At 40.5% G+C, this 25,443-nt stretch overlaps 1 protein-coding gene across 1 annotated transcript in view; it reads right to left on the reverse strand.

Annotated features, from left to right (window-relative positions):
- The window catches only part of LOC127635719 (paralemmin-2-like), a 197,628-nt gene that overhangs the window by 68,945 nt on the left and 103,240 nt on the right, over positions 1–25,443 (reverse strand). Inside the window, exons 5-9 of the mRNA XM_052115949.1 lie at positions 18,355–18,469; positions 17,672–17,693; positions 17,015–17,116; positions 14,989–15,681; positions 1,169–1,251 (exon numbers count right to left, since the gene is read on the reverse strand). Of these exons, the coding sequence (XP_051971909.1) occupies positions 1,169–1,251; positions 14,989–15,681; positions 17,015–17,116; positions 17,672–17,693; positions 18,355–18,469 (1,015 nt within the window). The remainder of the gene's footprint in view (positions 1–1,168; positions 1,252–14,988; positions 15,682–17,014; positions 17,117–17,671; positions 17,694–18,354; positions 18,470–25,443) is intronic.

Consider the following 25,443-nt stretch of genomic DNA (forward strand, 5'->3'; position numbering starts at 1 on the left):
TACAAAAAAATGTATCATGCATTTTGTAGAGGACTTTTGTTCTAGACATCTGAGACATACAATTTTATTATTTTCCCAAGCAAGCTCACAGACAAGTAGAAAATGGCTCAGTTTGAATAAAACAGCCTAAGTTACAGTATTCATTAATATAGAGTTTGTGGCTACTTTGGGCTTACAAAAGCAGTGATCGGAGCAAACATGAAACGTTTGTCTTTGTTATCTTACAGAGATCATATATCACTTTGTAATTCTTTTGATAATCATTTACTTAATCATAATACTTAATAATCACTTCCATGAGAATATGAGCTTTTATTTGATATATAACTTGGTATTTTAGTACTAATGTATTTAAAAATATTTTGTATTCATATTTAAAATTCTAAACCATTATCACACGGTTGCACTCATTAGTGATGCAGAGGTTTTCAGGTCTTATCTTGTTTTTTGTTTTTTTTATGTATCTTATATGCAAAATACATTAATATATGCAAAATATATGTAACCTGGAAATTATATGTGTTAAGTGTTAACTTTTACACACTCCTGGTCCTGCAGAGTTTAAGGGGCAGATCAATAATGTGCATTCAAATAGTTAATAATGTCTTGAAATGTTGATTCCTGTAGTTTCATATCCATATTGAAATGTAGATAAATTACTAATTTGTTAAGCATTAACAGAAATGAACAGTAAAATGATGGATGGTTTCTTATTTCTGGTTTTGAAAATGCATTTAATACATTTCTAGTACTATACCGTTGTTTAGGGAGGAATCATATTGAGCGTATAGTGCAGATACACAAATAACATTTCACTAATAATTTTAACAGTCCACTGAAGTTATAATTATGGTAGATTAATGGGACAGGAAATAGTTGGACACATTGTTCAGATGCAACCAAATCCATTAGCATCCTTCTATGTCATTTGTAATGCATTGGAAAAATTTTGCATCCTGAGGTACATATGAAACATTTATTATCGCATTATAAACCCAACCACTTATAGAATCCAGATATTTCTCCTATACATATTAACATAATAGGCGCTGATAATATGATTTCAGGTATTAGGACACCAGAAATGACTACACTGATATTGAAAGGTTGGAAATTGAGGAGTTCTACTGTTCTTTGGAAAGAAGTAAATGGCCTTTATGAGACTTACCAGAGCATCTGAAAATTGTGCAGTCACTGCAGGATATAGTCCATTCTCTGTAGTCAACAGCACAGAACGCACCTTCTCACTGCCTGCAATGCAACATCAAATAATAATACATTTAAGAAGTACATACAGTGTGTACATAATTAACTAATTTAAAAGCAACATTGTATTAATAAAACCTCATATCTGGAAACATGGCAGAATGACACCAAGAAAGAAAAAAAAGCTACTGATTATAATATTTCACCCAGTTCTGGGTAAGAAATTGTATATTTCCTTCAAAGGTCTTTTTATGATCACAATGAGTAAAGTTGTCACCCAATAATATATTTTCAAATTAGGTTTTGCTCAAATAAAGTCCTTTCATACTGTGATTTGATTAGTTTATATGCTTCAGTACCTCACATCACTGAAAAATGTACTTGTGGAACACCTTTGCAAGTAACTTCCCCTTTAATTAATCTCAGGGGGTTTTACAGATGAACACTTAATTCAGTGTTATGTGGAGGCTCAACCTGGTCGAGTCGCGAGAGGCTGATAAGGTGCGTTTCCTTGATGCCCCCATCTCCCAGGTTGGGCTGTTTGGCGACACCATTGCCTCAGTGGAGGTGAAAGGCGCTAGCGCAACCCATTCCGGTATACCGAAACAACCCAGAGATTTTAGAATCTCACAAAGGTATTGGGTGTTGCACAGCCCGCTGCTCTACAGATGTCTGCTTGAGAGGTGCCGTTGGCGAGTGCCCACGAGGATGCCACACTCCTTATAGTGTGTGCTCGAACCCGCAAAGGGACGGGCATGGCCTGGGTCTGATAGGCCAAAGTGATGGTGTCAACTACCCAGTGGGCAAGCCTCTGTTTGAAGATAGCATTCCCTTTCTGCTGACGGCCAAAGCAAACAAAGAGCTGCTCAGAGAGTCTAAAGCTCTGTGTGTGGTCAAAATAGGTATGCAAAGCACGTACCGGACACAGCAACGATAAGACTGGGTCTGCCTCCTCCCAGGATAGCGCTTGCAGGTTCACTACCTGGTCCCTGAAAGGGGTCATAGGAACCTTGGGCACATAGCCGGGTTGAGGTCCTAGGATGACATGAGCATCTGCCGAACCGAACTCCAGGCAAGTGTCGCTGACAGAGAACGCTTGCAGGTCACTAACTCTCTTGATGGAAGTGAGCGCACTCAGGAGGACCGTCTTCTGGGAGAGGGCACTTAGCTGGACTGATTCTAGCGGCTCGAATGGGGTTCTCTGAAGGCCCGTAAGGACCACGGAGAGATCCCACAAGGGGAACAAGCATGGCCTGGGAGGATTCAACCTACGGGCGCCTCTTAGAAACCTGATGATCACCTCGTGCTTCGTGGTAGACCACTCAGATCTTCCGTATCCCGTCCAGAGGCCAGATGTGGAGGTACCAGAGGTCTAGGCTTGGATCTCTAGGCTAGCCTACACTCCCCATTGAGCGGTGCCTGTCGCAACAGCGCGTCAATTGTCGTGTTGAGGCTGCTGAGTGGGATGCAGCGACCTCAGTCGGCTTACTCCAAAGGAGGAGATGGCGGGCGAGTTGTGACATGTGACGAGAGCGTATGCCGCCATGGCGATTTATGTACGCTAGCGACATGGTGCTGTCTGAATGGATCAAGACAAGCTTGCCTTGGACCAGCAGGAGAAACCTTCTCAGGGCAAGAAATACAGCCAGCAACTGTAGGCAGCTGATGTGCCAATGTAATCGCGGGCCTGACCAGGAACCGGCGGCTGCATGCCCGTTGCACACGGCACCATAACCCTGTTTGGAGGCATCTGTGTTTACCATGATGCATCTGAACACCTGCTGCAGGGGGACTCCTGTCTGCAGAAACAGAGGTCTGTCCAAGGGTTGAATAACTGTTGGCAGAGGGGGGTGAATATCACACGATATGTGCCACGGCACCGTGTCTGGAGCCAGCGCTGAAGCAGTCTCATGTGCATCAACCTTAGCGGCGCTACCATGGCTGAGGATGCCATATGCCCCAGGAGCCTCTGGTTTTAGAGGGACCGCAGTGCCTACTTTGAACGATGAGAGGCAGTTCAGCACTGACTGTGCACGCTCGTTTGTAAGGCACGCAATCATTGAGACTGAGTTTAACTCCAGGCCAAGAAAAGAGATGCTCTGAACAGGGGAGAGCTTGTTCTTTTCCCAGTTGACCTGAAGCTCCAGATGGCTGAGGTGCCTGAGAACCTGGTCCCTGTAAGCGCATAGTGCCTCTTGAGAGTGAGCTAGGATCAGCCAGTTGTCAAGGTAGCAGGTAGTGTTGCATCGGGAGGCAAAGTTGAGTCCTGAGGCATGTGTGCCAAGAAAAAACTCAAAGCACTTACCTTGCTCCGCATACCCGGTAGGGGGTGGGTTAGTGACTGAGGAGGAGGTCCTGGTGAGGCGTCCTCTGGACTCATCAGAACCATCCAGCCGGGGTTATGAACGTTGTACAGTCATGGATATGGAGGTTAAGTTTCTATGTCCAGAGTACGACTTACGCCTGTAAGGTTTCTTGTGGGTACCACAGCCCGAGTGGGGAAAATTAAAATAAGGAAACCAAGGATTCTCCTCCCGGCCCTCCACCGGGGGGAGGAGTGGCTACCAGCTCCTGCACTAACAACTCGTCTCCTGGGTGCTCCATCTCAGGAATGCTTGGGGAGGTTTCTGGATCATTGAAGAGGTTTGGTGACGGGGGCGTCCGCTTCCTGTGGGTAGCTCTATGCTAGGGCTGAGAGCTGGGCCCTGGTTGAGCTACCTGCTGCTTTATTGCTGCCGCAGGGGTACGCCCTCAGCGAGCAGACGGGGCTCGGCTGGATGTAGTCCGGCACTGAGGTAAGATGTGTCGGATGGCCTCTGTCTGTTTTTCGGTGGCAGGCGTGCTTCTCCTGTGTCGCTGAATAGACCGTGCTGCGTTGAGAAAGCGGGCTTTGTCAGTTTCCCACATCTAGACCAAGTTCAGCCATAAATGATGTTCCTGGACCACATCAGGATCAGGACTACCCACGTGCAGATCTTTTAGTGCTTTGGCCTGGTGAACTTGCAGATGGGCCATGGTATGCAGGGCGGAGGCGGCCTGTCCGGAGGCCCTGTAGGCTTTCGCTGTCAGCAACGATGTCGTCCTACAGGCCTTGGAGGGGAGTGCAGTGTGGTCCCACCAAGTGGTTGCGATTTGCGGACACAGGTGCACCGCAACCGCTTTGTCCACTTGGGGACATCCATGTACCCATGGACCGCCCTGCCGTCGAGGGTAGTGAGAGCGGATGAGTAAGGTGGTCGGTTATGGGCAGAAAAAGGTGCCCACCATGACCTCGTTAACTTATAGTGCACCTCCAGGAAGAAAGGAACATGGCTTTGAGCGGCGCCCTGACCCGAGGAACTAATCTGTGAGCTGTGAGGGTTGAAGGGAGGAGGGAGGGCATCATCCTCAAACTGGGAGGGCAAACCCAAGGGTGGCAGCCCAGCTGAGTCCTCCACGTCAGACGCACCGACGCTCTCCGATGCAACGTCCGACGTCATCATCCATAATCATCAGAAACCGCGCCCGATGAACCCCCCAAATCACCTCCATCGACAGCCTGGTCGTCGTCAATCCCATGGGAAGAAGGAACAACGCGGGGGGGCGGCTGGAGTGGCGTTCCCTTTGAAGAAGGAAAGCCGCAGCCGCAACGATGGCATGGTCAAGTTCTCGCAATGAGTACATGAGCCATCCACAAACGCTGCCTTGGTGTGATCGCGACCCAGACACAAGAGGCAGCGCCTATGACCGTCAGAAGCAGAGACATATCTGCCGCATCCAGGAACAATGCAAAGGCAGAAGGGCATCAATGCGCCGTAGATCCAACAGCAAATCTCTCTTAGAGGTAAGTGGAACAGTAGTGAGTTTTTCAGCTCACTGAACACACAACTGCTCGGCTCCAAAGAAAGAATCTGACTGAACAGATGCAAGATCCCCGCCTTTTATACCCATATCCGGGGGCGGGACATGCAAATTCTGTTCGACACAACGTCGAGTGAGTGACAGAAGGGGAACTATTTCTGCTTGATCTAACCAATAAAACTTATGTTAATGTATTAATAAACTGGTTTTGTCAAGTCAAAAATAGTATTTAACATCACTAAATCAACCTGAATATTTTAGGTTACACAAACAAAATTAATTGTATTACATTTTTTTAATTAATTAATTAAAAAATAGCTCCTTAAGGTAACAATTGCAGGTTTGCAATTGCAATATAAGCAAAACGTTTCACAAAACGTTGATTGTTAGGTTTGATAGCAGTATTATAATAGTATAATAGTATTAAAAGTAAAGACAAAGCGTATTTGGGGTCTTTTTGATGTCAAACGTGATTGAAACATATTCAAGGTTGATGTGATGAAAATTTAACACAAAATGTATTGAATTCTTAGAAGGAAAAAAAAAGCTCTAGCATTATTCTTTCAGCTGCCACTCCCCTTTTTGGGGCCACTGTATATTAATGTAATAAAATAATAAATGCTAATAAATCTTGTTTTATATCTCTACATCAAATGTTTACACACAGTTATCCTTTATTCATTTCTGAAGAATATTGTTAACTAGCCATTTGGGGCATGAATGATATATGTAAATGAAGAGAGGATGCTGTGCAGCTTTCATTCTTGGAAGACTCGTAGATTAATATCTTACTAGAATGACATAATGTCTTCATAATGAATGTCATGAAGGTGTGTGCTCAGTGTCTGATACTGAAGTCATGTAGCTGATAGAAGTCTTTTACAGTTCACATATTACAAGCTTTCTGCCTCGAGTAATCTAATGTTGAGTGTTAACAGCAGTGTTAAATTATACATTTTACCATTTAAAATGCAAAATTACACCCAAGATTTTGTTACATGTTTTTTGTGCCCATTATAGTATCGATTTGTTTGCTTAGCTACAGGATAATGTCAGGATCAACTGTTAACAGTCTTTTGTGTGGTCATTATGAGGAGTGCTCATTCACATGACACATTTGAGTGCCTGCTTATGAACTTGGTGCCTATGAATTATGTTTCAGATTAGTTTCTTGCTAGTTTTACTTTTGATTAAGTATGTTGTTCAAATAGAAAGTTTCTGATGCAGGCAGTAGATGGTGAGTCAGCTCACTTACGTTTTGAGACACAGACACTATGAAACTGTTAATCTCAGCATGCCCACTGGGACTTTATAAAACATGTATCACGAATTGCACATTTTCTACACATCATTGTGCATTTTATAATAGAGTTTGTTTGTCTTCTCTTGCTGTACGAAGGAAAATGCACTGGTACTTATTGATATATAAAGCAATTTTGGGGGTCTTACCGTCTTATCTTTGTTGTATGCTTAAGAAAAAAGTATTAGGTAACTATTCATTGCGCTCTGCATGTACCTCGAGTCAGAACTAATATAGGCAAAACTGCTTTTAACTATGCTGCACCTTCAGAATGGAACTCTCTACAGATGACATTGAGGCTGAATCATTTGGTGCCTTTCAGCAATTTCAGCTTCTGAGGTTGTACTATTAATCCTACTTTATTGTGTGTTGTATTGTTTTATTGTTATATGTGTGTATATGTGTTTGAATAATTGGGCCACCTATCTTGGCCAGGACACTCCTGTAAAAGAGATTTTAATCTCAGTGAGGTTTTTCTCCTGGTTAAATAAAGGTTTAAATGTAATCATAGAATACAGCACAGTGGTAACTGCACACTGTTTCAGCTATCTTGGTTCTGTAAGTATTTTCCCCATACATTTTCTCCTTAGAGATAGAATTAATAATAATAATAATAATAACATTGTAATATATAGATTTCTCTGAGATGAATTACAACATTACAACATTTTATTCAAAGCATTAAAAGTATTTGAAAATTTGGAAAATACAAAAGTAAGAGAATGTGTACTTAAATTATTTTATGGGTGAATTTACTACTCATCACATGAAGCATTGTGAATGGCGTAATCTAATAATAAACAATATTACAATATAAAAATACTGATTAATAAAATGCATTATATTTATTGCAAAATATTAAAATATGTACAAATACGAAAGTTATTTGAGAGTGTAGGGAGACTGATTCAGTAATGTTACTCACAGTGCTTTATAGGAGTGGACCATCACTGCTGTCACTCTTTTAGTGATTTCCATTATAACAGTGCGTTCTGTGATTGGTGGATCACTCTTCAGAATTATGGGTAGTGTAGTTCTTCACCAGGAATTTGGCAATGACATTTTATTATATATATATATATATATATATATATATATATATACAGTGTGGAAAATAAGTATTTGAACACCCTGCTATTTTGCAAGTTCTCCCACTTGGAAATCATGGAGGGGTCTGAAATTGTCATCGTAGGTGCATGTCCACTGTGAGAGACATAATCTAAAAAAAAATCCAGAAATCACAATGCATGATTTTTTAACGATTTATTTGTATGATACAGCTGCAAATAAGTATTTGAACACCTGTCTATCAGCTAGAATTCTGACCCTCAAAGACCTGTTAGTCTGCCTTTAAAATGTCCACCTCCACTCCATTTATTATCCTAAATTAGATGCACCTGTTTGAGGTTGTTAGCTGCATAAAGACACCTGTCCACCCCATACAATCAGTAAGAATCCAACTACTAACATGACCAAGACCAAAGAGCTGTCCAAAGACACTAGAGACAAAATTGTACACCTCCACAAGGCTGGAAAGGGCTACGGGAAATTGCCAATCAGCTTTGTGAAAAAAGTTCCACTGTTGGAGCAATCATTAGAAAATGGAAGAAGCTAAACATGACTGTCAATCTCCCTCAGACTGGGGCTCCATGCAAGATCTCACCTCGTGGGGTCTCAATGATCCTAAGAAAGGTGAGAAATCAGCCCAGAACTACATGGGAGGAGCTGGTCAATGACCTGAAAAGAGCTGGGACCACCGCTTCCAAGGTTACTGTTGGTATTACACCAAGACGCCATGGTTTGAAATCATGCATGGCACGGAAGGTTCCCCTGCGTAAACCAGCACATGTCAAGGCCCGTCTTAAGTTTGCCAATGACCATTTGGATGATCCAGAGGAGTCATGGGAGAAAGTCATGTGGTCAGATGAGACCAAAATAGAACTTTTTGGTCATAATTCCACTAACCGTGTTTGGAGGAACAAGAATGATGAGTACCATCCCAAGAACACCATCCCTACTGTGAAGCATGGGGGTGGTAGCATCATGCTTTGGGGGTGTTTTTCTGCACATGGGACAGGGCTGACTGCACTGTATTAAGGAGAGGATGACCGGGCCATGTATTGTGAGATTTTGGGGAACAACCTCTTTCCCTCAGTTAGAGCATTGAAGATGGGTCGAGGCTGGGTCTTCCAACATGACAATGACCCGAAGCACACAGCCAGGATAACCAAGGAGTGGCTCTGTAAGAAGCATATCAAGGTTCTGGCGTGGCCTAGCCAGTCTCCAGACCTAAACCCAATAGAGAATCTTTGGAGGGAGCTCAAACTCCGTGTTTCTCAGCGACAGCCCAGAAACCTGACTGATCTAGAGAAGATCTGTGTGGAGGAGTGGGCCAAAATCCCTCCTGCAGTGTGTGCAAACCTGGTGAAAAACACACCAGGAACATACAGGAAACGTTTCACCTCTGTAATTGCAATATTAACATTGATTTTCTCAGGTGTTCAAATACTTATTTGCAGCTGTATCATACCAATAAATATTTAAAAAATCATACATTGTGATTTCTGGATTTTCTTTTTTAGATTATGTCTCTCACAGTGGACATGCACCTACGATGACAATTTCAGACCCCTCCATGATTTCTAAGTGGGAGAACTTGCAAAATAGCAGGGTGTTCAAATACTTATTTTCCTCACTGTATATATATATATATATATATATATATATATATATATATATATATATATATATATATATATATATATATACACTGGCGGCCAAAAGTTTGGAATAATGTACAGATTTTGCTCTTATGGAAAGAAATTGGTACTTTTATTCACCAAAGTGACATTCAACTGATCACAATGAATAATCAGGACGTTAATAACATGATAAATAACTATTATGATTTTTTTTTTTTATTCAGAACTTCTTAAATTACTTCAAAGATTTCTCATCAAAAAATCCTTCACGCGCAACAATGACAGCTTTGCAGATCCTTGGCATTCTAGCTGTCAGTATGTTATTGTCTCTATGGAGAAAATGACTAGAATTTTACATCTAGCTCTACTGTGCTCTGATTATGGAAGCTAGATTCTGCCTCAGAATAAAAAAATAAAAAACAAAATTTAATTCTGAGTTTTTGTCTCACAATTTCCAATTGTAAATTGTAGACTCTATTTTTATGACAGAACAACGCACAGCATTACATGCAACAACCGTGTGCTACATCTTATTTTTGTACCAGCTATCAAGTGGGCATAGGTGCTTGTGATATCTGTGAGTGTAAACTATTGGCATATTATTTGGTAATTTCACTAAGACGTCTGATAACCATGTCTATTTTTAGCGTAAAGTCTAAACTCAGTTCCTGCATTTGCAGTTTGGAGATTCCACCAGCAGGTGGTAATAAAGTTAATCTCCAAACTCTGAAAATACATGGGAACAATTATACTTGCATTATCTATAATCTAATGGAACCTACATTGAATTAGTGCTTTAAGGAGTGTCACTGTCATCTAAATATGGCTGTCTTTCAACAAGAACACAGTTAATCCATATTTTAATTCTTCTAATGAATTGCTCACAGTCCATTTACACTACCAACTTCTTATGAATGCCAACAATGCTTGAAAGGCAATGGAATATATAATAGGATGAAGATGGTGGGTGTCAGTGGGTATGGAGCTAAGTCTAGGCATATTGAACCAGAGAACCTCAGAATTAAATTGCACTTGACGCAGACCATTAGCCCTTGCGCACATAATTTCACAAAACCCACATATGCCTAGACTTAGCGCCATACCCACTGATTTTGCACACATAAAATATTGCATAGTACTGCGCTTAAGATGTAGCGCTCGCAAAAAAGAGCTCTAAATCTTTTATATCTTCATATAAACAAAAAATAGTGTGAATTAATGTCACAATTCCAAAATATAAAGCAACAATTGTGATAAATTCGGAATTATCAGATTTAAAGTCTCAATTCTAAGAAATTAAGTTCCAATATATAAACTTGCAATTATAATAAACAAATACATTACTGCAAGATTTGAAGTCACAATTGTTAGATATTTTTTCTTTATTGTGGTGGGATCAAGGTACAATATCTAAAATATAAAACTTGTTCAGGGTTCCGTTCTATTGTTTCATAAAGCAACTAATATGATAACTCTTACAAACCTGTGGCAAATTCAGAAATCTTCAGAGGGTTTCAGCCTTAAGTTCTGAGTGAGGAAAGCCAGATTTGGTGAAGGTTAAACTTGCAGTCTGTGAAGCATGGTAGACAGGCTCATTAATGTCTGGAGAGAGTAGCTCAAGACACAGGCAGTGTTAGTTCTGCCCAGAAATGTGCGAAGAATGATAGTATGGACAGGGATGGAAATGGAAAGATGTAGTAGTGTTCTGATAATGGAAAATGAGTCAGAGAAAGAACCATAGCTTAGACACAGGAGGGTAGGCAAATTGGAAAAAATGCTGTTTATTGGACTAAGTATACCATACAAAGAAAAATAAATAAATTTAAGCCAATGTCACAGCATTACTGTTGGCAGTTCATTCTGAAGAGAGTTTGTGAGAGAAAGTACAAGATGATACAGAAAAATAATGTTATAATATTTAAAAAAGTTAAGCAAAGTGGAACAATTTATCCTTGAGTAACACTTAAGGATTACAAAAATACATCAGAATCTCAATTAAGCACAGCAATAATTTCATGGCAAATCTGACAGGAGTTGCACCACCAAGTGAAAGTCAGGCAGTTTGAGGCTGAGAAATCCTGATAGACAACATTAACATTGATATTATTCTGGAGCTCAATTGTTTTATGAACTGAACATTATTTTGAGTATCTATATTGTGTAAACACAATCAGATTGTCAACGTGAGACCCCATGAAATCAAAATGAAGTTTTGTTTTGTGTCTAGTTTATAACTCTAATATTTGAGGCCAATTAGTATCCTGAAAGTTGACAATAAAACATTTTAGAAGAAATACACATATTAACATTAAGAGACTTAATATGCCTGGTCTTTAATCCTGAAAAGGATAATTGCTATTTTGGCACTCGTTACATAATCTCCTTAGCAAAGCATTGCCTGTATCCAAATGAAAGCTACAAGAACATTCTTTTTAAGAATAAAATATAGTTTAAAAAACAGTTCTCTATAACATCTCTATAATGAATATCATTGGCCATGTACATTTTACACATGAATTGATTTTGCATATTTAACTTTAATTATTTTGGCAACTCAATCTGGATTTCTTACTTGACATCCAAGAATATATATGTAAAATGTGGTGATCTTTGTGGTAATCCCTGAAAAAGATTTTTAGGGGGGTACAATTTTAGGATTTTGTCTCCAACATTTTAATGCTACATACAAATTGTAACTTAAATTATTTTATTTAGTTGTGTTGTTAATGAATATGAAAATTGTGTACAGGCATAATCATACCCCACACATATTTTTGGAGATTTTTTTATTTATCTAGTTATGCAGATTTTCCCTTTACCAAGATTGAGTGAAATGTACATGCCTGGGAGAAAACAGGCCAACTTCTTCTACAATGTATTAATTAACTAATTAATTAATTAATTTAATCTCTTATTCATTGTGAATGTGAGTAGTGAGAGAAAGTTGGCTTTTCATTTTCCCATCTGAGCATCATTTTACACAAACATGATGAAATACGGCAAAAGTTTTTTTTCTAATATGGCAAGACTAAGGAATAAGTGAAGACAGACAGCAAGGCAGCTGGTATTATTGAAGAAAAACAAATTTATTTGTTGTGTTAATGTCTTTATGGTATCTGAGTGTGAATGTGCAACCAATGTGTATATAATACATTTCAGATTTCAACCCCTATAGAAATAAATGTGGATTAACACTCTTTTTGAGTGTGATATATGCACATTGTTTATCTACAAATATATTTTAATTTATGTGCAACCATAACCTCTATGACTTCTTGCTTGATACTGAATAAAAAGCAGAAGTGGGCCATTCGTAAACAGTAGTTTAGTGCACCATGGTAATATTTATATGAATACAGATTTCACAAAATGTTTAGTTTATTTGATCTATTGTGATCTCTCTCACAAAGTACTAGACTTGTTATTTTATATCAAAGATAAAGGTGATGTGGGCAATATTTTCGATGTTATGTATATGCAGAAACAACTATAAATTGTTGATGGCAGACACCATTTTCGCAATTCTGTACTGCCCACTTCACTTTTAAGAAATGCCAAGATTTAAAAAATTTACAGTATGCTTTGAATTGGAGTATCAATTACATTTTTAAAATTTTTTTATTTAAATATTTGTATGCTGGTCAGAGCTTTGGTAAATTTCTGCACACTTTAACAAAAATGGCAAATAGATCTCAATATATTTAGCACCTTATTTACTTAAATAGTGCATGTAATCTAGGTCCTGTCAATGCCAAACCAGCACTTTTATTCTTATATTCTCTTAGAAATGTATTTCCACAAATGGCAGCATCAATCATATCTACTAACCAACGGGTTTAAAAATGCTTTATTTACCTACTACAAACACTCTCGTTGAATCTGCGACTGAGAGATTCAACTGGTCTGATAGCAGATGAACCTCTTAAGCCAGTTTAAAATGCAATGCCCTATTATCGTGTCTTTTGTATGGGTAAAAATTTGATCCTTAACCCAACTTGACAAAAACTGGCACTCAAAATAGCAAAATCCTACCATATATTAAGATACAGAGGCACAGAAAGGCAAATGTCTTCAATAAGTTAATTCTGTAATAAAGTGAGCAAATGTACATCTCCTTTCTCATTGGGAAATATAAATAAATTAAAAAAAATATTGGACAACCAAATGTAATGAGTGGTTAAAAGTTTTGGTAAGGCTACAGGAAAACATACATTTACTTGGCCAAAGTATGTGACACAACACCCATATGTGCTTGTTGAACAGTTAATTTAAAACCATAAGCATTAATCCACTGTCCCATGTCATTGTATGCCGTAGCATTAAGATTAGTCTTCAATATAATGAATGGAATTGTAAAACCTGTTAAATACACGAGGTTGTCCACATACTTTTGGCCATGTAGTGCAATTATTGCCAAACATCATTACGTTGTATGAATCTACTCTGTGTTTTAATATTGTATGAAATGTCAAATTGTATAGACATATTTATAAACAATATTTAAAATTAATGCTACATCACTATTTGAAGTGCTATGAAATTGTCTAACCTTTATCATATGGGACACTTAGGTTTAAGACTGTCCTTGTTGTAAATGTACATATTTTTGCTTACTTTTTCTTACTTCTATTGTATTTAAAAGGATAATTAAAGGTGCACTCATTTATTTTTCCTTATTAATAAGCTTTTACCCCTAAAGAAATGAATAGTTTTGAAAAATGTTTACATGTAGGGCCCATATTAAAAGTCAATGGCCATGGCCATGAAGTTTTTTGTATTTTCGTGCAATCATGCGCTAAGTCTAGGTACAAATGGGTTTGGCGAAATCAAACGTGCAATGCGCTAATGGGCTGGGTCAAGGGCAATGTCATTCGGCATTTTTTCTCTGGTTATTGCAGCATCTGCATCCTATTATATAGTCCATTCCCTCAAGCACCAGCGATATAAACATACAGAATATTCATAAGAAGTTGGTGAATGTATTATTAATCATTTTCATCTACTGACACATAAATCATGGCTAGTAATTTTAGTGATTGTATCTGCATGCACTTCACTTCTATCTGTAGATTTTGATTTTGAACAATAATTTATTGAAATTCGAAAAAATGTATCCAAAAATATTTCAAATTACACTTCAAACGAAACAAAAATATAATCAAAGTAATGAAATGTTGAAAAAAATAAATAATTACCAAATCCAAACATTTCATCCTCTCTATCTTCTTTCACTGGCACTTTTTGCAGTGACTTAAAAATCACTTGATGACAACAAGTTGAAAAATTCCAATCCAAATTAGATCATACATACAATTGTAAATATAAACATAATAATAATAAATTATAAATAAACCATGACCTATAGATAGTTTAACACAAAACTCATTCAATCTCCAAACTGTAAATGCAGAAACTGAGTTTGAACACATATTATCAGACACTTTCACTCACAGATTAAATTAATCATGGCTGACTTTAAATAATGCATTTCTGCAATGGTATCGTAACCTAAATGCCTGATGCTGCATCCACACCACTAAGTTTTAGCGTAAAGTCCAAGCTGACTGGCATTTCAGCCACCAAAATATGAAAAATTACTGAGTGCACCTTTAAAATAATATTAATAAATAAATAAAAAGTTTTGTATGGGGTACAGTTTTGTCACATATGTTTTGCTAAAGATCAGCCCCTTCTCCTGCTTGCTGTTTGAGTTATAAAGCCTTACACCAAAAGAGCCAGACAATTGGTAGAGAACAGGTCAGAAAAGAGTAAGAAGAATGAGAACTTCTCTCGTCACAGAGGTGGAGGTGCTGTTAGTAACAGGGTGAGGTTTGTTTTTAAGGAAGGCAGAGCCTTGGTAAATTTGCTCCAGGAAAGAGAAGCTGTGCCAAAAAGGTCACATGACAGCACAGCACTGGCAGCATTTTTTCTTTTCAATACCTGTAGGCATTTGGACTTTTGTCGAGCTTTCGTCTTTTCCCTCTGAAGAAAGTTCACTGGTATCGGACAGAGGTCGCCCCGACACAAGGTCTGCAGCGTTGCCATCATTGGTGGAGATATCAGTGACAGTCTTCTCTCGAAGAGATTTTTCATCATCCTCGTCAATAAGGACAATCTCAGCCTTGATGGTGCCATCAAAGCCAAGGAGCTTCTTGGTCTCCTCCTCATCTTCTATGCATTGATAGCCCATGAAAATCATGGTCACTGGTTTCTCGGCTGATGCCTGTGGAGTCTCGGTCACCTCCCCTTGGTAGCTTTGCAGTGCTCTACTGGGGATTTGTTTCTTGTCCTGCTTGGCCTCCTTGTGCACCATCTGCTCCTTAGAACTCAACTGTCCTGCCATTGTTTGTGGCTCAGCTGATGTGACAGTTACCCTGGCCCCATCACCTAGCTGGTGTGTCTGGCCAACTTGTTCCATCATTTCGTCAACCTCACTGGAACTCAAAGCATGCATTCCATTCTCCATCATAGTAGACACCCCAGAAGGCACCTCATAGATTACTTTTCGACCATCATCGTAGACTTTGATGCCCCGGTGGTGGGCTTCCTGCGGACTGACTGTTGAGGCAGAGAGGATCTTGGTGGTACCCATCTTCCGGTCCTTTTCGATGTTGATCTCCATGGCATATAATGCTTGGGGGAGAGTGCAGATGATTGTGGGTTAATTGTCAACTCACTGTGGACTATCAAGCTTTACTGAAATGTGGCATGCTTGTTATTAATTATAGTTATTTAGTGATCACTGTGTGCATAAAATACTCTTTCATTGTCATAAATAAGCATTTTAGTCAGAGCCAAAAACGAATTCAACCAACCCTTTTGCACTGTTATTATTCTGTTGCCAGTAACCGCTGTATACTGATGTAAGCTTAGTTGATGAGAAGTACCTGATTTAAGCTATTACTCTTGCACTCATTTACAGAAATGCACTGTTACTCTTAAATTATACTTGAGAAATATAAAACACCCAAACATAACAGAGCTTGGTTTTGCTTCAGGGCCCAGATTTAGCATTGGACATCAAGAGGCAACAAAACATTGTACCAAAAGTTGTTATCATACAAAATTGAATTTCTATTGTTTAATGCTCTCAACATCTAATAATTCCCTGCACACAACTTTGTGGCTGGATCATGTATTTGTTGCAAAGTGAATTAGTTAAATATAGTCTAGGACATGTTTTCTTTTAACAAGCATAGTTTTAGTTGTGGTTTTCGAAGATGAGGTATGTCACCTGTCCATGTTTGCGTATGCCTAATTTGACTATCTTCTACTAACTGACAGATGAATTAGCAAAATTTCTGTTTGACTGGACGCTTGGCCTTTGATATCATTTACAAAGGATATGGGAAGTGTTTTCTCCTGTGTTTTAAACACTGATAAGACTATTTATTTTGCTTTAATATGTAAGCATGATTATATGATTAATTGCATTTTACTTATTAATATTTGCATTTTGTATTGCCTTTTCCCTGCTGTCTAGCAACCTATTTTTGGATTGCAACCCACTAGTTGAGAACCACTACACTAAACACTTGATGTATATAAATGTACTTTTGTAAACAAAAGTAGTAATGTTTAGACTTTCAATTTTTTTTAGGATGGGTTCTACAGAATTTGTATTCATTTGTAATACATTTCCCTCCAGCTGATGGAGCAAGACATGAACTAGAGATGCAATACAATGTGTTATAAATATTCAACAAGGAACCATTTTCACATCACACAGTTGTTCAAATGTCTTCCTCATTTATCCAATTTAAGCCTTTAATATGTTTTTGAAACTAGCGACCAGTTACACTGCTGAATAAAGATTGCAAAAAATTTCATCCTATCCATGCGCTCTCACAACGACACTGTGTTGAGTAACTGCACCATCTGGATTCTACATTACCATGCCCACTTTTGGCCTTGACTAAACCCGTGACCAACCCAAGCCCCTCCCATGTGCCCAAGAAGCACCTACCAGATTTTCTTGGGTGTTGTTGATCCACTAAAGCTGAGACAGGAGTTTGGGTGTTGAATTCTGGGAGGTCTGGGATCTGTGAGTAGTTGTAATTCACTGCATCTGTCCGGTGGAGACCAGAAGAGAAATTAAAACTGCGTTCCTGTGTTCCAAAGCCCACCAAGTTTATGCCCTCCCCTTCCGATCCCCTTTACTGAACTAAGTTTCGCTTTTGCCCTTTTTTTCTGTGAAGCAGCTCATTGCTTAGACAGCAAAAGCAGTGCAAGTGAATTAGAGCAAAACAATGGTGGCGTTGGGTTAGAGGGATTCCCTGTGAATAGGTGGATCATGTTAAACAAAGTGCAGAGTCATTGCCGTGTGTGTGGAGTTCAATAGTCTAGCTGAGGCTAGAGGGATATGGTCCAAGAGGCTAATGTGTGGCTAGGAGGGACCCCTCTGTCCAACAAAATGATTTGGGCAGAGGGCATGTGTGTTTAGAGACTATTTAGCCCTATGGTTGTACCTTGGGATGGGAGATACCTTGGTTAGATTTCAAAGTAACACACAACGGCTTAAACAGATGCTTATGAACTTGGCCTGAAATGTGGTATTTTCAGATTGCTCTTGATTATACAGGACAAAAGACTTAAAAAATACTAATACATATGACTTCCATACCTCTGTCTTGATTCTGAAGACTCTGTAAATAGAAAAAAATTTGAAGTGTCATGTTTATACAAGATGACATTACTGTTTATTATTATTGCAATATACATGTACACACTTCTACTGTATAAATGTGTCAAGAGAGGAATTCACAAAGAATAAGTTGTGCTGATAGAATTGTTTATTTGCACACACTGTGTTGTTTTAGCACCCAATTCACTAAATTAAATACAAATTAGAGAACTGTGTAAATTTCGTATCTTGCCATCAGGTACTTAGTGCTAGATTGTAGAGGATGCTGGAGACTATCACAATCTGTACAATCAGTTCTACAAAATGCAGAATGTGCACTCAGCCAAACTATATGTCTTGATAAAGGATAAGTTATAATATTTTCTCCATCATTAGATCATTTGATTATTTACTCTCATGATCGCAAAAATATATAGGCCTACACATGTCCATGTGCCATACCAACCAAATAGTTCTGACTTATGGAAATGAGGTGAAATCTATAATAATTTTAGCTTAGAATTTGATTTAAAAGGAGGTGTGTTTGTGAAGAAATACCATTTGCAAAAGTTGCATGACTGTTTAGTGAATTTGCTCCAGAATGTTTCTTAAAAATGTGTATTTCTCTGTTTCTCTGAATTACTGTATTAATGTTCTGAACTTTGTTTGTGTTTGTCACTCACCTTCTGTAGATCTTCAATAGATCTCTCTGTTTTCTGCAGTCTCTCTTGGAGAACCTGCTCTTTAGCTGAAATCTGTGATTCTTTGTTCTCCAAAACACAGATTTCTGATTCCAATCTACAAAAACACAATCAATAATTGCATGAAACGATTTCACATAAAATGCTAAACAAATTCAGGAGAAATGCGAATGTTTGCCAACTGAGATTTTTTAAAGCGGTAAAAATTAATATGTCCATTAGTAAAGCTTTTGTAAATAAGAAGTAAAGTTTTAAATGAAATTACAGGTTTACCAAACTATTGTTGAAAGGATCTTCATTTGGCAGTTCATATCATTCAAAACAATATAAATATAATGAAACTAAGTTTCTTGTGTAATGTCTATTAACTCATTCTACTTGCTGTGTTTTTTCGCTGTATAGACATGCCGCCCATTGACTAAAATTTGTGCATTGTGTGATACACACATTGTGAATGAGACATATACCTTTAGTGCCAATTAACCCATGCACCTTCTACTGTCCCAGTGGACTTCTTTCTCACTCATTCTGAATACTGACAGCCAATGAGGAAGCGGCTCTGCCTCCGCCCATGATAACTTCCTGCTATTGTTTGGATCACTGAGGTTACATGGTCTGGAATAACAAAAGACAAGGAACCTTCCCACGATTCCTGCCTAACATTCCCTCTACATAAACACACACTATCTATGTATATATAAAAAATTATTGATGGAAGGATTTCAAACTTCTCCTTTTGTCCACAGACGAAAGTTTAATGGGGGAAGGTTAACATGAGGATTTGTAAATTCCTCATCAATTGACAACAAGTGAAATGGCATTTTTTTTTTTTTTTTGTAAGTGCGCTGAGGAGTTGTCTCAGGTAGAATGTATTTATACTGTATTTAAGTCAAATTAACGAACCATAGAGAATAATTAGCTGGAGGGGACTCAGCTATACACACACACATGCACACAAACACACACACACACACACACACACACACACACACACACACACACACACACACACACACACACACACACACACACAGGGGGCTGTTTCCAGCCTCTCAGGATGAGGTGGAGGCCAATAGAGAGGAAACACACCAGCAACAAATAACAGCAGCTGACAACTTAGAAACAGAGAAAGTGATGTCACATGTATCAGACATGTGCGCAATAATACACACACTCCATGTATTAGGCCTACTGGCAATTTGTTGCCATTTGGATAGTCTGCTGTTTGTAAACACTTGACTGAATTTAGTTTTCCTTGATCTTAACAATTTTTCTTATACATTATTATTATTTTTTAAAGGGATAGTTCACCCAAAATTTCTCTTGTCATTTACTTACCCTCAAGCCATCTCAGATGTGTATGACTTTCTTTCATCATGCAGAACACAAATGAAGATTTTTAGAATGTCTCAGCTCTGTTGGTCCATACAATGCAAGTGAATGGTGACCAAAACATTGAAGTTCCAATCTATGTCTTCAGAAGTGATATGATAATTGTGGGTGAGAAACAGATACGTCCTTTTATTGACTATAAATCTAAGAACTCCAGCAACAATATTTAGAAAGCATCTCTTGATACACCTCATGAATTTGGTTGATAGAATGATCATAGTTTGCAGATCTGTAATGTAGACATATGGTGACTACTTTGGAAGAAGCTCAAATATAATTGTTTTCTGATTTAAAATTTTTGGTCACTATATAATTCTCATACTTATATTTGTGTTATTTCATAGTTTTTTTGGTGAGTTCTCTTTCATTATCATATGTGAAAAATAGTCTTAACATTTTCTAAAATCTCAGAATAGGTTTATCTATTTAATTATGTGCATCATCCTTTGCAGACTCTTAGTATGTCTGGATTTACTGAATTGTTTTTCTTATTATTGTCCTTGTACTGTATAGGGAAGTATATTGCTAAAGGTTTGGCACTGAAAAACTTTGGATTATAGCCACAGGGACACTGCAAATTCTATGACAGTTCATTCTGTAAATAGTGACAACAATAAACCCATGACTAAAATAAGAAAATGAAAGAAAGGGAATATGACTCTGATTACAAAACAACAGACAGGAAAGAGTAGGGTGCAGCAGGAGATACATGAGGTTGGTTATTACATAGAGTCAGAGACACAATTCTTCAAAGCCATCTAGTGGTAGAATCATGTCATAGTCATGTCATCAAGGGTTAAAGGATAGTTCACCCAAAAATTCAAATTCTCTCAACATTTGCTCACCCTCATGCCATCCCAGATGTGTATTAATTTTTTCTTGTGCAGAATACAAATAAAGATTTTCAGAAGAATATTTCAGCTCTGTAGGTCCATACAATGTAAGTCAACAGGGTCCAAAACTTTGAAGCTCCAAAAAGTGCATAAAGGCAGCTTAAAAATAATCCATAAGACTCCACTGGTTAAATCCATATCTTAAGAAGTGATATGATAGTTGAGGCTGAGAGACAGATCAATATTTAAGTTTACTAGAAATGAAGGCTCTGGGTTACTGACCGAAAGGTCGGGGATTCAAGCCCCAGCACTGCCAAGATACCACTGTTGGGCCCTTGAGCAAGGCACTTGACCCTATCTGCTCTAGGGGTGCTGTTTCATGGCTGACCCTGTGCTCTGATACCAGCTTAGTTGGGATATGTGAAAACAAATGCATTTCATTGGCTCTGTACCTGTACTCTGCACAATGACAATAAAGTTGAATCCTAATCTTAAATTCTCCTCCCTGCCCAGTAGGTGGCAATATGAATGAAGAATGTTGTGACTTTCCCTTAATCCCCTTTACACTAGTGCCGAAGAACCGAGAAGGAGGAGGGATACGCCATAGTAGAGTTGTCGCCACTACCATCCACACCAACGGAGCAGCCGTGGCCGTCTGCCGGGTGATGGAGGAGCCCGGCGGCGGAGTCATCTACCAGCTGCTGAAACACGGCGGGGTCTGAAACCGCCGACCGTGAGTGGAGAGGGCTCGCTGTCGACCGTCTGGAGCTGGAGAACAACTGCCAGGGGCGGGGAAGACCCCATCTGTTCCCCAAGAACGTGGCGGTGCGTTCCATCTACCAGAGGAATGTGACAGGGCGGAGGGGTGGCCGGGCCGTGATTATACATACCTGGTCCCATATCAAGCTAAGTAAGCCTCCGAGAGGGATAAAGGTAGACTGCGGATGGTGGTGCGAGAGAGAGCGTGCGTGTGTTTTTGTGTCTTTTGTTTAAGTACTTCATTAAACTGTTATTTATATTGTCAAGCCGGTTCTCACCTCCTCCTTTCCCTTAATCCCCTTTACACATGTGAATCACCAAAAACAAAAGAAGAAGAACTGAAAGTAAATATTTATTGTAAAAACAAATGACTTAAATAATGATCTTCTTCTCACCCACACCTATTATATTGCTTCTAAAGACATGGTTTAAATGACTGGAGTCTTGTGGATTATTTTATGCTGCCTTCATATGCTTTTTGGAGCTTCAACGTTTTGGTCACCATTCACTTGCACTGTATGGACCTACAGAGCTGAGATATTCTTCTACAAATCTTTGTTTATGTTTTGCAGAAGAAAGAAAGTCATACAGATCTGGCATGACATGAAGTTGAGTAAGTTAAGGTTACGTATTGTAACCCTTGTTCCCTGAAAAAAGCGGAACGAGATGCTGTGCTGAGAAAAGCGCTTTGGGAACAATCCTACATGTTTGTGACCAGCTGAAATATGTGTGTAACACGTCAATGAACATTGACCGGAATTTATAGCCTTGGTTGGCATTGGATGCACCTGTGACCGGGCTATAAATGTACGCGCCAGCAGCGTGTCGTCAGATATTTTTCTGAAGATCAGTCCTGGGGCATCCCAGTGCGGCAAAGAAGCGCAGCATCTCGTTACGCTTTTTTCAGGGAACAAGGGTTACAATACGTAACCTGAGACGTTCCCATTACAAAAATCTTCACTAGGATGCTGCGCTGAGAAAAGCGCTTTGGGAATGAGAATACCCACGCCGCCGCACTGAGGCTGTCCGGACCCCTATGGTTGTGAAGTGTGCTCACAAGAACACGAGAGGTCTCAGACAAGAGCTTGAGATGTCGACTCAAGGACATAAGAGCTCAGAGTAGCATGAACATGCAAACTATAAAATCTGATGAATGTGTGTGGAGAGGACCAGCCTGCCGCATCACAAACTTGCTGCCGAGGGAACCCTCTAGCCAAGGCTTTAGAGGAGGTGAACCCTGTGGAGTGAGCCCTGATACCTACTGGCGAAGCTTGACCACACGCATCGTAGGCCAGGGTGCCATACCTGGGGCAAATTATAAACAGGCCGGCAAAACAGACAGAGCCTGTAGATCCCAAATCCTCTTTAGAGAGGTGATCACCCTAAGAAAGACCATCTTGAGAGTCAGAAGTCTGTCAGACGCTAACTCTAGAGGTTCAAAGGGGGTCTCAACCAGACCCTCCAGGACTATTGCTAAGTCCCAAGAAGGAGTCCTGGTCCTAACAGGAGGCCTCAGTCGCATGGCTCCACGAAAGAAGCGAGTGAGTAGAGGATGCCTCCCCAAAGGCACCCCATCAATCAAGGCATGGCAAGCCGAAATGGCGGCCACATAAAGTCTGAGAGTAGTGGGGCATAGGTCTGCTGACAGTGGATCGGCATTATTAACTTTATTTGAGGGAAATGCATACTGGGCCATGTATGCGCCACCTGTCCAGCCCCAGGGGGTGGCTGGGTGACTCTGGGAGAAGTAGAGGAGACATTGCGCTGTTCATAGAGGCAAAGAGGTCCTCTTCTGCCCTGTAAAATCTAACCAGATTTGTTCCAAGTGGAGGGAGCCCTAGAACTTAAAATGGTCTCGATAACCTCAGGAGAAAGCCCTGTGTACCTCAGTTGGTACCCTACAGGGGCCAAGCATGAAAGGTTCCACAATTCGGGCAGGGGATGAAATATTATCCCCTGTGCCTGAGAAAGAAGGTCCTTCCTGTTCGGAATCGCCCAAGGCGAACCGTCGAGGAGAGATATTAACTCCAAGAACCATACCCTGTTTGGCCAGCGCAACGCTATCAGTAAGAGGCAAGACCCTTGCTGGCGAACTCTGGCCAAGACTCCCGGGAGCAGAAAAACGGGGAGAAAACGCATACAGACGCATTCCGAGCCATGTATGCGCCATCGCGTCCAGACCCAGGGGGCTGGGTGACTCAGGGAGAAGTAGAAGAGACATTGCGCTGTTCATAGAGGCGAAGAGGTCCTCTTCTGCCCTGTAAAATCTCACCCAGATTTGTTCCACTACCTCAGGGTGGAGTTTAAACTCCCCCGTCGGTATTTTCTGTCTGGACAGTAAATTTGCACCCACATACGGGCATCCAGGGATATAAACTGTCCTGAGTGACAGGAGCTTGCCCTGGGCCCCAAGGAGAATCTGACGTGCCAGAGATTCCGCTGACATGAACGTGGACCTCCTTGATGGTTTACTGTATGTAAGAGACTACCGCTGTATTGTCCACCCGCACCAAGACATGGCAGCCTCTGGAGGAAGTATTTCAGGGCCAGAAATACAGCCATCAACTCGAGAAAGTTACTTTGACAACTGAGCTGATGACCCTCCCATCCCCTTGAGCTGGACGACCACTTAAGACCGCTACCCAGCCCGTCAGGGAGGCGTCTGTAGTTAGCAGCCTGCAACGACGAGACGTGCCTAGAGTGGGACCCAAGGTAAGAAACCGGGGTCTGAACCACATAGAAAGGGAACGAAGCGTGTGGTGCATAACCCTTATTAGCCCTAGGGGAATGGCCCTTGTATGAAATCCCCTGGCTTTTAGCCACAGCTGAAATGGTCTCATATGGAGAGATCAATGCAATGGCATCCACGATCCAGTGGGCAAGCCTCTGTTTGGAGATAGTCTTCCCTTTCCGCTATCCACCAAAGCAGACAAAGAGCTGCTCAGAGTGTCTAAGTAGATGTGAAAAGCAGGCACCGGACAGACAGCTGGGAGGAGGCAGACAGCAACGATAAGGCTTGGTCTGCCTCCTCCCAGGGCAGCACTTGTAGGCTCACCACCTGATCCCTAAAAGGGGTCATGGGAACATTGGGCACATAGCCCAGTCAGGGTCTCAAGATCATGTGAAAGTACTCCGGACTGAACTCCAGGCAGGTGTCGCTGACAGAGAATGCCTGCAGTTCCCCAACCCTCTTGATGGATGTGAGCACAGTCAGGAGGGCAGCCTTCAATGAGATCGCCTTTAGCTGAACTGACTCTAGGGGTTCAAACAGGGCTCTCCACAGGCCCAGGAGGATCACGGATAGATCCCACAAGCGAAAGAGGCACACCCTAGAAGGATTCAGCCTCCAGGTGCCTCTTAGGAACCTGATGATCAGGTCGTGCTTCCCCAAGGACTTATCGTGATGCGCTGCTATAATGGCCACATACACCTTCAAGGTGGAGTGGGACAGCTCCCCTTCCAGCCTTTCCTACAGGAAGGAAAGCACTGACCCAACTGCGTATCTCTGGGCTACTTCGGGAAGAACACCAATTTGTGAACAAACGCCACTTCAAGGCATATAGTCTCGTAGAGGGAGCCCTGGCCTGAGTTATTGTGTCTAACTCGCTAGGGAGGGGCTGTCAAGAGGAGCGTGTGTTCCGAGAACCAAATTTGGATGGGCCAATACGGTGCCACGAAGATGACCTGTTCCTCGTCCTCCCTGAACTTGCACAAGGTCTGTGCAAGCAGGCTCATTTGGGGGAACGCATACTTGCACAGAACAACTTCAGCCAGATCAATCAAGGCATGAAACGGGAGAAACGGGCTATTAGACGGAGAAGTGTTTTCCGTTCCCCTAGGTGACCGGCCATAGGATTATAGTGAGCCGCCTGGAAAACCATTTCCCGGCGGCTCCTTGGAATCAACAATTGGGTCACATCCTCCTTGGTTTCAGCATCCTGCATCACTCTATATAACACTCGATCTTTAATCATGGCAAAATAGGGATATGAAGTGGCGACACCCGGCCGGAGCTGTTGACCATCAATTACTACTTGGTCAAAAGCATGTTTAAGGGTTTCGTCCCGTGACTGCTCTAGAGGGAAGT

Source organism: Xyrauchen texanus, chromosome 43 (assembly GCF_025860055.1).
Source record: "Xyrauchen texanus isolate HMW12.3.18 chromosome 43, RBS_HiC_50CHRs, whole genome shotgun sequence".
Lineage (NCBI taxonomy): Eukaryota > Metazoa > Chordata > Actinopteri > Cypriniformes > Catostomidae > Xyrauchen > Xyrauchen texanus.